Genomic DNA, 15,320 nt, shown 5'->3' on the forward strand with positions numbered 1-15,320 from the left:
CACCATCGCTGTCGGTGGGACGGCACCGCCGCTGCCATGCGGGACCCAGCGAGGGGAGCTCGGCACCACCGAGGGCGATGGTGACGGCACCCCGGGGAGGACACCCCGAGCCGGGGCCGTGGCGGGAGGGCAGGCGAGGCGCCCCCGACCCCGGCGGCCTCGATGGCGCGGGACCATGTGCCGGGGGCATGGCGGGGCGGCCGGGCGGGGGGCGGCGGGGCCGGTGCGGGTGGCGGGGGCGGGGAGGTGGAGCCTGGCTGCGGGACCGCCGCTTCCCTCCCCCGTCGGGCGCTCACCTGGCGGGGCCGCCCCTCGCCAGGGGGCCGGTTCCACGCGGGGCGCGGGGCTCGCCCGCCCGCCCTCCCCGGGCCGCGCGTCCGCCGCCCGCCGGCTCAGGCCCCAGCAGCCGCCGCCTCCCCCTCCATGGCCGCCGCTCTCGCCGGCTGCATTGTGGGAAGCTGACCTCACTCGCTGCTGCCGCCGCCCCGCCGGCTCCGGCACTCGCCGCCATGGGGGCCGTGACCGACGGTGAGACCTCCCTCCCTCCCTTTCTCCATCCTCCTCTCCTTCCTCCCGCCCCGCTCCGCGACCCCCGCCGGGGCTCCCCGCGGCGCCGCGCCCCCCGCCCGCCCTCCGGGGAGCGGCTGCCGCGGCGCCCGGGGCCGCTCACCCCGCAGACGGGCCTCCATCGCGGCCCCGGCCCCGCGGCCCCCCATGCTCCCCCGGCTCAGCGGATCCGCCCGCTCTGGCTCCGGGAATGGTTCCCTGAAGGGCCCGGAGAGCCCCGGGCGCGGCGCCGGGAGGCGGCGGCCATGGCGTGAGGGCTTAACGGGAGTTTTTCCCCAGATGAAGTTATCCGCAAGCGGCTGCTGATCGATGGCGATGGAGCTGGCGACGACAGGCGGATCAATTTGTTGGTGAAGAGTTTCATTAAGTGGTGTAATTCCGGATCTCAGGAGGAAGGGTATCTCTTGTTTTGCTTTGGTTTTTTAAGTCTTGGAACTGCTTAGCTTGCGTCTCCGTGGAAAGCAGGGCTCGATCCATTTGGAAGAGATCCGCGTTAAAATGCACACAGCTGCTTTTCTTTGGCTCTGTGGTGTTTCCAGGACAAACGCCGAGGTCTATGCTGGGAGAGGAGGGCTACAGACGGGTCAGGAATCGCTGGGGGCTGCGGGCTGTGTCCTGAAATCTGCCAGCACCGCTCCAATGCCCGCAGGATTGCTGTGCCTGCTGCGTGAGCCAGCCGGGAGTCCCGCTCTTATAACAGGATCATGACTCGGATATTTTAGTTGGCAGTTCTGCGTTTGTTCTGTTAGGGAAGGGAAATACTGCTGGTATTTATGCTGCTGTCGTTCTCTCTTTTTTTTCTTTTTTTTCTTTTTTTTTTAAGTCTAAATTAGTAAGGTACAAGTGACAGCCTTCTGTGGGGTCTCTGTTAGTAATGGATATAAATTCCCAGAGATCACAATATTACCAGTGTGTAGACAGAGAAGCACTGCTGTATTAAAATACTAATTTGGTGGCCACAGAACCAACCCGAGCTGGAAGATTTATAAGCTCTGGGTCAAACTGCTCACTGCTTTAACTTTATACTGATAAGGACATGATGCTGGAATTAATGTGTACAGTGTTTCTAACTGCACTTCCAAAAAATTATACACTGAATCTTTGAAGTGTTTTCTTTATTGAATGATTGTTATTTAGCCATCCTTTATGCTACAGAAGTTTTGTTTTCTTGCTCTATGAAGTTAGGAACTATTTTTATGCTGCTTGAGAGTAAATGTCTTGTCTGTTTTCAGATACAGCCAGTACCAACGAATGCTGAGTACTTTATCACAGTGTGAATTTTCAATGGGAAAGACTCTTCTGGTGTATGACATGAACCTGAGAGAGATGGAAAATTATGAAAAAATCTATAAGGATATAGGTAAACACGAGAAAACGTTACTGGTTTCTGTTTGACAGTTTCTCTTCTGAACAAGCTTAAGCCTGGTGAACATAATATATACATCTAATGAGTGGTTTGGAGGTTTTTTGACTTTGTTTTTTTTTCTTACTAGATAGCACTCATATGTGCTATAAGCATCTTATAATTACATAGAATACATACAAACAAGAGCTTTTTAAACCTATTGATGTGCATATAGTTTTTAAGCTGATGGAGCTAACAAGCCACTATGTCACAAACAGCTCTTTTATAGTTTATCAAATAGCTTATTTACATGTATTGTTTGAATTCAATATAACTCTTTATCTTTCTTTTTTTTTTCCCCTAAAGAAAATAGTATAGCTGCAGCCCATGAGAAGATCTCTGAATGCAAAAAACAAATCCTGCAAGCAAAAAGGATTCGAAAAAATCGCCAGGGTAAGGGGCCATATCTGTATTTACAGTGGTGGGCTTCATTGGTTTGTTACCTTTTAGAATACATTGTATTGGAAAATAGATTCTAAATTTTTGAACGTGCAAGGCATCATGATTACTATATTCAGCCTGGTGGGTTCCACTAACTACTGAATGTTTTGGGTAGATGACACAGGCAAGATTGAACCAGATCTCAATGACATGCAGCATCAGGAAAACCTAAAACAGTGTCCTTTCTGAACACCTGTTTTAAGAGGTGTATTTTTTCCCTACTTTTAAAATTGTATACCCATAGATCATTGAAACCTACAACACTCTAAAAGATGAGCAATTGATTAGAAGCAAAAAAAATTTTTTCATTATAAATGAAATGCCAAAAATTTCAGAAATATAACATGAAAGCTTTTAAATACAGCTGTTTGATCAATGCTGTGGATAATTTTGAACTCAACTGGAAATTAAAATAACCTTAACCAGTAGGAATATGGAGCTCTTACATCTTCACAAACATAGGCTTGAAGTGTTTGCTTTTTAACGTGTTCTGTCCAGTCTGCAGCACAAATTTTTCCAGGTGAATGAAGTAGTTGTCATCTGTATGGTCTTACTATCAAGAAATGGCTGTGTTAGTTTACCTGTGTAATCATAATATTATTCTTAATGTGTAATAGTTTTTTTAAAAATCCTAAAAATAAAAAAAAATCCATGCAGCATTTTATACTAAATTTTATACTAAATATTTTTCTAAAAATCTTTAATGTTCGTGTGTAACATAAGCACCATTTTCTGTACATATACATTTGATTGTATCTAAACCCAATGTTTATGAATCAGACACAGAAGACTAAGTGTGCAGCAATGCAGAGCTATCTTAAGGTGTTTTGAAAAACATTAAAACAGTTTTTCAAGGAAAAAGAATCTGCCATTCCGTGATACCTGAGTTTGGGTTCTTGAATCCATATTTTCGGAAGTATTTAGATCAACTATTTAAATGTCTTTCAGAATATGATGCATTGGCCAAAGTCATACAGCATCACCCAGACAGACATGAAACACTGAAGTAAGTATAAAACTACATTAAATTATAATAGAGCAGTAAACTAGAAGTCACCAGACTTGACATTTCCTTGATTTCAGTTTGACTTTTCCTCACGTTTATATAATTTTTTTGCCACAATAAAAACTTGTGTTTCTGTGTCTTTATGAGCTTTCCTTAATCTCCCATCTATATTGGTCAGAAGCACTGCTAATTGTTCTGTAGTTGAAATTTTTCCACTGCTAAGGTGAATAAGTGAACTGTGATGTAAATGCACGTCTCAGAAAAGGGAGATGGTGGGAAGTCCTTTAACTTGCACCAGCCAGATTCAGTGGTCACTCGAAATGCATAACACACAAGCAAGTAAGGTGGAATGAGAGAGAGCAGGAGAAAGCTCCTAGAGTTCTTTTTTATGTTTTCCTTCTGGTTGTTGTTCCTGCATGCCCAGTTATAAATGGCTCTGTGGTTTGCCACACATAACCTGCCCTGGCATGCAGGGCAGACCTACCTGTTGTCCAACTTGTCCTGTGTGTGTTACTCACAGTGCTGCTTGTCACATTCTGGGTTTGCATCACTGCCTGTGCTTTTGGGGCAGTTGTGGGGAGATTACTGAGCCATACAAACATTCCAGGATTTATTGCATCTATGAGTTTGTTGTTCTAAAACTGATTAAAGAGGTGGTGTGGGATTACTGTTCCCATGTAAGTGCAGCTGTGCACTTTTCCTCTTCCCACTTTCAGTGAAATTGCCAGGAGAGGCTGTCTTTTCATATTCCATAGCCTTTCATAGCAAATGGAAGTGATTTGGTTACACTATTACCCTAACAATAGCATTTTTATAGCTATAAGCCACTGACAATATTTCACACATTTCTGTCTTGTATGTTGTTTTTCTGTGCCTTGATTTCATTACCCCAACTTTGATTATTAGAGGCAATTCTCATGAGGCTTGGCTACTTCTTACTTCATTAGTGCTGAGTAATATGACATTTATCAAGTGAGGCTTTAATAAAGAACCACCAAAAATGCAGTTTCTCAGATAAGTTAATTAGGAATAGAAACAACTAAATGAGAGAAGTTGTGACTGCCCCATCCCTGGAAATGTTTGAGGCCAGTTTGGATGGGGCTCTGAGCAATTTGGCATAGTGAAAGATGTCCCTCCCCATGGCAGGGGTTGTGAACCAGATGATCTTTATGGTCCTTTCCAACCCAAACTATTCTATAATTCTCGGATAAATGATAATTTTATCTTAGAGGATGCTGGATTGTTTAAGTTTGGATGGTTTATTCTAAGTTTGCTTAACGCATCCAAGCATAAGTTTCTAAAGCAAAGGTAGAAAAGGTGGTGAGTTATAGCTGGTAAGGATGCAGTCTGTAGAAAAGTACACAGAAAATGATACAATGAACCAAAGGCCACCCTTAATTCAGAACAGAGGAAGCCTCACTAACAATGTCACACTTTTCATGGAACTCTTAATCACTGAAAACACTTGAGAAAACTTCTTGTGAGAAGAAATAGAAGGGTTTCTTGCAAGAGTGACATTTACAGCTTTTGCAGGTTATCTGGCACAATAGGACAAAGTTTAGAAAAATACTTTCTTTGTGCTTTTAAGAGTCTATTTCTTGGAACAAGGAGTCTTACAGCACAAAAGAGCTGTTAACAGCTTAGTCACAAGTAGTGCACAGGAGCCAATTCAGGAAGTGATAGGAGCAGAAGTACTGAACAACACTGCCCACAGTGTAATTAGATGCTGTATCAGAAGAGCTGTTCAGAGAACCAAGAAATGACACAGTCTTACAAAAAGAGATATGAAGGTAAGAAGGCTAAGCAAAGATTCTCTGGAATGTAAAGCAGAAGGAGTAAAATTCCAGATGTAGCTTGGATGTTACTAGAAAAAAAAAGTCTGTCCTCTCACAGTCTGCTTTCACCTGACAGCACAGTATAAACAGCAAGATTTGGGCAAATAGAAGTTTTTCAGAAACTAGAAACCAAATGCTTCCAGAATCAGTGTATGAGCCTGTAAGCTGAAGAGAGGGGTAATGTCACACACAACTCTCTCAGGTATTCCCATTGAGGTACCAAGCATGCTGGCTCAAAAAAAGACAACACCCTCAGGTAGCACTAAAATAACCTTTTCCCATCCACAGTGAGGTACTTAGGACTGGAGGGCTTTTTGTGGTTCCCTTCCCAGACTAGCTGCAGCAGCTGTCAATGGCTTCAGGAAAAAAAGGTTGATTTCCTTGCTGACCCCTCTATGACTCTGCCTGCTAATTAATCAGGGGTGATCAGCCTCAATCCACTTCACCTTTAAATGAGCATTTTGCTGTAATTGCATGGTGCATAAATTATGAAAGGCATTAGAAAGACCAAACTGGGGGTTTGGCTGTAAGAATTGGTGTTCCATTCTCATATGAAATGTATACTATGGTACCTGCTGTTCTTGGCCTCAAAAAAGGTCCATGGTGAGCTCAGGTGAGAGCAGAAAGTTCTTCTCCCAAACTGGCTGGGCACTGAAGAGGCTCTCCCAGGGAAGTGGTCACAGCACCAATCCTGACAGAGTTCAGGGAGCATTTGGACAATGCTCTCAGGCACAGGGCATGACTTTTGGGGTATCCTGTGCAGGACCAGGAATTGGAATTGATGTTCCTTGTGAGTCTGTTCTGGCTCAGGATGTTCTAAGATTCTATTAATCTGCTTCTTTGACTTGTATTGTAGAGTCAAATAAATAACATGTCGTGTCAGGACTGAATTGTTACAAATGCCCATGGTACAGCTGTATTCCAGCTTGGAGGTCTAATTTTTTAGATATCGTAAATATAAAATATCGTAAAATTACAAGTTGAGAACATAATAGTTTAAATTACATGAAGTGACCTTACCTCTAAATCATTCCACTTGTTTTGTTTACATAAACAGTATATTTTAGAGTTCTTTCTCCTCTACCTAGAGCAAATCTGTTTTGCAAGAATTTTACAGAATTTTTTAAGAACACTCTGACAATTTCTTTTCAGGCAGCTGGAAGCTTTGGGAAAAGAACTGCAAAATCTTTCTCACATTAAAGAAAATGTTGAAGATAAGGTAAGTTTTTCATAGAGATGGTTATATAATAATTTATTAGGAATACAATTAATGTAGAGTCTGCTATGGGTTGTTTGACTGTATGTGCTCTGTTTCCTACAACATGTATTTTATCATTCCAGTTGGAGCTGAGAAGGAAGCAGTTCCATGTTCTCCTCAGCACCATCCATGAACTTCAGCAAACCCTGGAGAGTAAGTGCTGTTCTTTGGTAATAGATATAACTGGGCTGTGTTTTAGCAGATCAAAAGGAACCACAACTTCCAGCAGGGGGATGGCTCTGTGCAATTGAGGCTGGTGACCTCTTGCATTGGCAGAATTTTTTCCCAGTAGTAGTCCAGAGCCTGAGCCTGCTCTGAGTTTTTTGTCCTCTACAAGCTACCCACTGTGCCATTTCCTGACTAGCTTCAGGTTAATTTGTAGGTAACAGAATTCTTTAAAATGTGAGGATGGAGAATAGCCATTTGAGTTTTGGTTTTTTTTGTTTTGGTTTTTTTTTGGGTTTTTTTTTGTTTGTTTGTTTGTTTTTTTAACAGAAAGTATTTCTTACAGAGAGTTATTCTTGTGCTGATTTCCAAATTTCATTTTATAATTCCTATTTCAGTAGTTTTGAACATGTCACTACTACCATGGTATCATTTGAGGCTTTACTAAAAAAAATTGAAATACAAGAAAGGTAAATGCCAACCTACTCAGACTGTGAATCTGTGACAGAGCAGGGACTAAAACTGTCAGACATGAGAGCTAAATTCAGGAATTAGTTGTACTCATCTTTTCTCATACAAATACTTAATATTTTCAAATCAGCACCAACTTTTCGTGCTCTAATATGGGTAATATTATTTTAAATATTTGCTGTATATTTTCCCTGTCTTTCAAAGACAGAACAATTGGTACAGCCTCTGAGCATGACCTGATTAAATGCAGAGATGGCTCTAAGAGCAGACTTTCATTCTCTAAGGCCATCTAGATCTTCTTAAGCAGAATGAACTGTTAATCCTAGGTGCACTTTAGCAGAAGGTTATTGTTATTATGTGTTACTAGCACTTGCTTAAGTACTACTCTTGAAAATGCATTTTCATGTGAATATATAGATTACTTTTCAGGGTTTTGTGAAGGAAGTAGCAGTTCAGTGAAAAGCACAGCTTCAGTATAAAATAAATAAACCATTAGCAGACAAAGAGAAAGAAAGGGTTAGAAGCAATCTGGTACCATTTGCTTCAATTGACACTATAGAATTTACCCCATATTTTCAGTAACAGCTGTTAGAGAAAACATCCTTAAAAACTGAAGGATTATTTTGTTTGTTTGAACATAGCATTTTTTAGAATGAGATACTCAACTACACATTTAAAGCAATCATAAAGTGGAACAAAGTTCTGCAGTATAGTCTATATATGACCAAGAATGTTTGACTAACAGTGACATTGAATTTTAGATGATGAAAAACTTTCAGAAGCTGAGGAATCACAAGAAACTCAGATGGAAGCAGAGGCCAAGCAGTAGATGTCATCTGAAGACTGACAATTACTACTTTAAGTCCAAGTATCTTCACTTTCTATTGAAATCAACAGTAAGAGAGATGGAGCTGGAAATAGTTTTCTCCTGCTTCTGTGAATTTTTATACAAAAATACATGTTCTGCATATGTTTCATGGGAAAAGAGTTGCAGATGTTTGCAGGCAGGCACTCAATGTTAATCCACAAACTTTGTAATTTGTGACAAATATACTTTGTTTCAGAAAGGATGAAGCTTTTACACCATACTTGTGAACTGAGGTGTTTGTAAAACTTTGTCAATAAAAGGTGTTTTCACAGATTTTCCTATTTTTAGTAGAGATTGAGCCTTATAATAAGAGCTTGTTTTCTTACATGGCATCAGACTGAGGGCAGTGCATCTTTTCATGAATCCCAGTTTCCATACCCTGTTCTGGATGGGACCTAAATTTGAACTAAGTTGGCTCTTAATTTTTATAAGTAGCTGCCATTTAGAACTCACTGTGACTAGACTAGAATTTGATAGTTTCATATAAAATAAATTACTTCTATAGAATCAACGCTTGTTAGGTGTTATAAAAACCTAAAAATTACACTCTACTAGCTTTAATTTTTTCCTCAAAGTGATGCAAAGAACTGCAACAATCCAAGCCTTGCTCTGCTGTATTTGTTGTACCACATCAATAGTCACATTTTGAAATGGCTTGTTTAAAACTTCAATTTAAAAGGTTTGTTCTTGAAGAACCAGGAATCTAATCCCAGTAACATTTATAATCTGCTTCTGGATTTTATCTGTCAATTGACTACTATCAAAATACATAATAATTTCTGAAACAGATGGTGGAACCCTTCTTTTCTCATGGTGAAAAACTGAAGCAGTAGAGCCATAATCGTGATGTTAAAGAATCAGAAATACTTTTGTTATTAGCAGGCAAAGTGGAATCTATCCATCCACCTGGATCAGCCTGCTGTCTGAGCAATCTGTTGGGAAGTAACCAAAGTTTCATCCTTCCCCAAAAGAGAAGAGAATGGAATATGCCCTGTGTTTTGTAAGACAGAGAGGAAGGAGCAAGGGGCAGTAGTAGGTCTAAAAACACTCACTAAATGGAGCCTTCCAATGATTTGGGTAAAGGAAAACATTTTGGATCTCACTAAGACTGTGCCATAAGCAAACCTGGTTCAGGTGAAATAACAGTGCTACATGGAACAGAGCTGCTGTTTCACTGGATCACAGCTGAGGGGAATTTCCACAACTGAGACTTCAGACATTTATAGCCTAGATGCTGTGTAATTCCCACTCTCAGTGGATCTGGGTGGATTGGGCTGAGCAGACACATCTGAGCTTGCTTTGCTCACATTCCAAGTTTGCTACAGGCAAGCCAGCTGAATAAGTCGTCACACAGCTTCAGTAGCACAGTGCAGCCCTGAACTAATAAGCTGTCAGAAGTCTTCTAGTTGACAGCTGGTCAGCTCAGAGCACAGGGAAGCTCAGCTTTGCCTGATGGAGCCTGTACAGACATGCACTGCTTCTCATGCACTACGAATTTGGCAGGTTGAGGGGTGGCTAAGCAAACAACAGGCATTCAGTAGAAGTACACCATCAAAACGTATTAACTGTACAGGGTTGTTCCCCTCACAACAACAGGGAATGGTAAAATATTTTGTAAAGCAGCAACACTAAAGGGAGGAGTTATGAATATATGAATTATGAAGATCATAAGTGACAAGGACTCAAGGACAATTTTAAATCATATTAATTTTTTTTTGGTGGTTGAAATGGCCTCCATGAGCTATCTGGACTGTATTTTGATGTAGTATTCACCAGTTAAAAACAGTCTTTGTAACAGTGAAAATCTGAAATTTTTCCATTCATTGTTTTACATAATCCTTTGGAAATTACTTGGATCATCAAGTATCTTATCTCAGAACTTGCACTGCTCTGTAGAGAACCTGACCAGAAACATGCCAGCCTCTAAGTCTGTCCCTCTGGTAAGGAATATTTACAGAGAAATAAGAGTTGCACACAAGAGAAGCAATAGAAATGCATGGCAAAGGAATATATTCTAGTTAAATTACAGTGATGCAATCTTGAAAATAAATTACTGCCCTGGAAAATCAAGTTGCCCTAGTGCAAGGTGACAACAAGAAAGTGATGTCACCAGGCCAGTCAAAGGAAAAAGTAAAATCAATTCATTGCAAACACAGCCTCAGTTGAACACCCAAAATACTTGCTCCTATTTTTTCAGTATTTATACCTCTAACCTCTTGAACATTAGATTTGTACCAAAAAAGAAAACCAAATGGAATTCATATACCAGGCAGTATTTAACCTGCCTTACAACCAAGACTCCAGAAGTTTTTTGTGTGCCATTTTTGCAGGGCACACATGATGGTCACTGTTCCGTCCCTGCCTAGAAAGCTCTGCTCTGTCATGCTGCCTACCTGCATTGACTCTAAATGTACATGTATAAAAACTTAGGTGCATAAATTCAGAATCTCAACAACCACACTATTTTAAAAAGCTGTTTCCTGGATTTATGATTTTCCTTGACTCTATCTAAGCTGAAAAATTTATATGCCTAAGTGGTCCATCTCAGTGCCCTTGCCATGTGGATGCAAAAACAGAAGGAGAAGGAGAATTGCTGAAGTGATAAACTGACATTTTCAGTGCCAGGACTTGTTTTTCTGTCCTGTCCAAAGGAGAGCAGCAGAGGGAGAGTGGAACATTGGACAGAATTGGCAGCTTGGGCAGGACTTGTTAAGACAGATTTACCATGCTTCATGAAGGGATGGAAGAAGGAGGAGAAAGGATGTCACCATGACACACTGTCAAATGATGGGATAGCTCTGAAACCATGTGAATTTGAAGAAAGTTGCTGCCAGCAAAGAAAACTGAAAAAAAACCCCCCCAAAATCCCAAAGATTCATGAGCTAGAAATTATGAGTTGAGATACTTGTAAGTTTTTCAGATGTCACAGCTGGCTTGTACCATGCTTTCCCACTCAAGGCTTAAGTGGGTTTCCTTTTCACCCGAGTTTGAAAAGCTAAGAAAAAAATTCAGAAATGCAGGCAAGTACTGCCAAGGTTAGTTCTGCTCTGGGAACCTGTGTAGCTTTTTCTTTCTAGCAGGGACACATCCAGTGTATGAATCACTTTACATACCTATATGCAACAGACCCTGGGGGAAGCAAGTTAGCAACAGAGAAGTGCTCCACCTGTTGTGCTTCACCCCAGTTGTCAAAGGTGTGTTTGGGTTACCTCAGCCTTCATTTCCCAAGTCTGTTTTAATAAAGGTTGTTAGAACTGTTGCAGAATCCCCTCCGCTCATAGCCCAGGGCTACACAACACAGCTGTGTGTGGCTGGGCCCTGTGCAAAGGTTGCTGAAAGGCTGTTCCTGTGTGCTGGGCACTGCCACAGCAGCCACGAGGCAAAGCCAGGTTTGGCTTTGGCTTGTGTCCACTCTGGCCTCGTGTGATTCACTTGTAGCTGGCAGCAGGAAAGCATCCAGCAGGAGCTGGCATGGCATGGCATGGCAGTGTGAGCTGTTCAGTGATGTGCCTGAAGGGAAGGATGAGGGGCTTACACCTCTGTGCTAGGTGAAACGATGGAGGGCTTGTTCAGTGGAAAGAGCAGCTCTTGACCTGTCCTGGCTGCCCTGGTTGTGTTGGGCAGCCATTGCTGGCTGGGTGGCTGGAGCTGGACTTAACCAAAGAACCCACGAGGCAGGAACCTGGGGACAGACGCGTGTCCCCACACTTGTTCCATGAACGTCTGCGCAGCTTTTGTGAGGGGCACGAACCGCGCGGCTCGGGGGAGCGGCGGGCAGCGGTGCCGAGGCGGCGCTGCGGGGCGGGGCCGGCAGGGGGCAGCAGAGGCCGGGCTGGCCGGGCGCGGCGCCTCCCGCGATCCGCGCATCCCTCCGTGCATCCCATCCGCCCATTCCCGGGATCCGCGCATCCCTCCGTGCATCCCATCCCATCCCATCCGCCCATTCCCGGGATCCGCGCATCCCTCCGTGCATCCCATCCCATCCGCCCATTCCCGGGATCCGCGCATCCCTCCGTGCATCCCATCCCATCCCATCCGCCCATTCCCGGGATCCGCGCATCCCTCCGTGCATCCCATCCCATCCGCCCATTCCCGGGATCTGCGCATCCCTCCGTGCATCCCATCCCATCCCATCCGCCCATTCCCGGGATCCGCGCATCCCTCCGTGCATCCCATCCCATCCCATCCCATCCGCCCATTCCCGGGATCCGCGCATCCCTCCGTGCATCCCATCCCATCCCATCCCATCCCATCCCATCCCATCCCATCCCATCCGCCCATTCCCGCGATCCGCGCATCCCATCCCATTCCACCGGTCCTTTCCTGGGATCCGCGCATCCATCCACGCATCCCGCCAGCCCTTTCCTGGGATCTGTGCACCCATCCATGCACCCCATCCCATCCCACCAGCCCGTTCCTGGGATCCGTGCATCCCATCCCCCTGGTTCTTCCCTGGGATCCGTACATCCCATCCCATCCCATCCCATCCCATCCCATCCCATCCCATCCCGGTCCTTTCCCGGGGTCAACTGGTCCTTTCCTGGGATCCATACATCCCACTGGCCCGTTCCCAGGATCCATGCATCCATCCGTGCATCCCATCCCATCCCACTGGCCCGTTACGGGGATCCATCCTTCCCACTGGCCCTGTTCCCACTGCTTCCCGCCCAGTGAGCCCTTTTCAGACATTTCCTTTTTTGTTTTGCTACCGTTTCCCATACACAGCCAGTCCTGCCACTGTCTGGAGGGGTTAAAACCCTGGAGAATCATGGATTATCCTGCGTTGGAGGGACCCACAATGTTCACGGAGCCCAAGTCCTGGGCACAGCCCCAAGAGGGGTTTCCCTGCTCTCCCCCACACTTCATTTTCACTGTCTTGGCCTGAACTACCCTGATTCTCAAAGCCTCTCTCTAAGATGCCCCAGAACACATAAAACACTGCCAAGGAGCAGAAGGTGCAATCCCAAAACCTCCATTCCTTGGGATGCCACATGACACAACACAAGCATATCCAATACTTCGTTTTCCTGCTGATTATGACAGATCCCAAACCCTCCACGCTGCCTCCCCCATGCAAGTGCTGGAAGACCAGTCTGACAGTGTTTGCAGCAGGAGCAAAGCACCCTCTGGCATGCAAAATTCTGCTGCCCCAAACACATCCAGCCCCATCATCCTGAAACCAGGGCAAGAGTGGCTTCAGGATCATTACACACTGGTTTGCTCTGATATGTTTGATCATCATAGCGAGAAACTTGGCAAAAGTTTGCTAAAAGCATTATAGTGCATGAGAGTTCCTAAAATATTTAACAGCAAAAAACTTGTGTTTTTAAATTGCTTTCACAATAAAGGGAAAATAAAAAGTAAACTACCTAAACAACATTTTTTTCATGTTGTGTCAGTTTGCTGACAATGAAAAGTCACCATGAAGAGAATTTAAAATGATGATTTATCTCCAAGGAGGAAAGGAGTTGTGTCTTCTCAACACAAAATTTCATCAGAAGTGTATGCTGGAAATAACAGTGTGTGCTGCATGTAACAAATAGGCCCCACTAGGATCCCATTTGGAATAAAAACAAAATATATAATTTATGATATGGCAGGGCAAACTGACTGTAGACACCTTCCTAAAGATTTACATAAAATATTACTACACTTAAATCTTATATGAGCCTAAATGAAATTCACATTTACATTTGCTGCTCCAAAATCCTGTCCATGAGCTCCTATTTCAAACTGTGTATCTTCCCAAAAGTGCCTTATTGTTGCTAAAATCTCCCAAACAACACTAAGCTTCAAAGCTGAAAACAGAAGCCTCTGGTAGATTACCTAGCATAAGACACAAATTTAGACACAACACATGGAAACAACCAGCACTGCCCAGTGCAGCTTCTCCCAGTTACATTGAGCAAATTTTGAATATCTAGTGGAATTTCAGAGGTGGGGATGTTTTAAATTATATGAGAGAAAATATGGGGGAAAAAATATTGCTTTTTTTCGTAGTGCCTATTGATATCAGTATCTTCTGACTCACTCTGCATGAATTCACAGAGAGCTTTCAGATCAATTCTTTTGCTCTGTTATTGTGGCACAAGAGATGGGAAAGGTCATGGAGCTCTGGGGCCACCACACCACATTATGAGTGTCCCCTGTGCCCAGCAAGGTGCAAAACTACAGTGGGGACACCTCCTGCAGTGGGAGCACCCAGAACCTGCCCACACACCCATAAATGCCCTGGGGTCAGAGACTGGTTATGCTGGGCTTGTCCCTCGCTGGCTGACACGTGCTGGTTATTTTTCAAAGCTTGCACATCTGTGTGAGATTTCTACCCTTCTGACATAGTGGCATGTCATGTTATTGAGGTGAATTGAGGAGTGATTGAAGGCAAACTGGTGGTTTTGATGACAGAAACCTTCCCTGGGACACCTGTGCCTCAGTCAGATAAAATGTGAGCAGCAAAGCAATTTGCTGGTGTGTAACAGCAGCAGGGTTCACTGGAGGAATGAGAGAAATCCTGCACCTTGGGACTCAGCTTGTCAGGGGCACAAATTCATTCCATTTCTTATCTAGAAAAACAGGTTCTTCCCAGCACTTCAGCCAGCCTTTCCCAGCCCACAACGCTCAGCAAAGTGAAGGAAAGCTTTTTCCTGTGTGGACTCTGGCAATGCCCATGGGTGCCTTTGCTTGTGTACATGGGCTCAGGGTGGCAGTGAGGGGGGACAGGAACTGCCCTGGCCAGATGGGCACTGCTCTGCAGGACCTGCCTGGGCAGAGCAGCAGTGCTGAGGAGCTGGGGGAGCAGACAGGCACATTTGGGATGTGTTTGGGTTTGACTTGCCACTACTACACATTCAGGATGATGGTGTAAGAGTCAGCAAACCCCTCTTTGAATAGACAGCTTGTATTTGTATTTAGCTCGTGATGGTTTCTCTCCTTTTCTCTTCTTTACTGCCTAACCCACCAAACCTGCACTAAGCACACCAAGGGATGGCAAAGGATCTCAAGACACATGGGGAAAACCCCTTGTGTAATCTTGTTCCAGTACAATAAATAGCCAGCATAGCTACCAAATGTAGAGAGGTAAAAGGGGGATTTGTGCTCCATTGCATCATCTCTCAAGATGCAGGTAGAGACATGCCCTAAATTTGATAGGGCTAAACCCAGACCCTAACCCTACAAGAACATCAGCTAACACTGTGCCATCCTACAGCAAATCAATGACAGAAAACTGTTCACGTCTATCTCAGGCCTCTCACACGATGCTAATTTGCTAGATATGATATAAGGGCTGCAGCCAGCACCCAACA

General features: G+C 44.1%; 1 protein-coding gene across 1 annotated transcript; it reads left to right on the plus strand.

The window, feature by feature from the left end:
* Positions 1-332: 332 nt before the first annotated feature.
* Positions 333-8,289, plus strand: THOC7 (THO complex subunit 7). The gene is made up of 8 exons (XM_059480017.1): positions 333-528; positions 847-964; positions 1,800-1,927; positions 2,279-2,365; positions 3,362-3,419; positions 6,407-6,473; positions 6,596-6,665; positions 7,910-8,289. The coding sequence occupies exons 1-8, from the start codon at positions 510-512 to the stop codon at positions 7,975-7,977; spliced, it is 615 nt and encodes a 204-aa protein (XP_059336000.1). The 5' UTR covers positions 333-509; the 3' UTR covers positions 7,978-8,289.
* The last annotated feature ends 7,031 nt before the right edge of the window (positions 8,290-15,320 follow it).

This window comes from Ammospiza nelsoni, chromosome 11 (assembly GCF_027579445.1).
Source record: "Ammospiza nelsoni isolate bAmmNel1 chromosome 11, bAmmNel1.pri, whole genome shotgun sequence".
Classification (NCBI taxonomy): Eukaryota; Metazoa; Chordata; class Aves; order Passeriformes; family Passerellidae; genus Ammospiza; species Ammospiza nelsoni.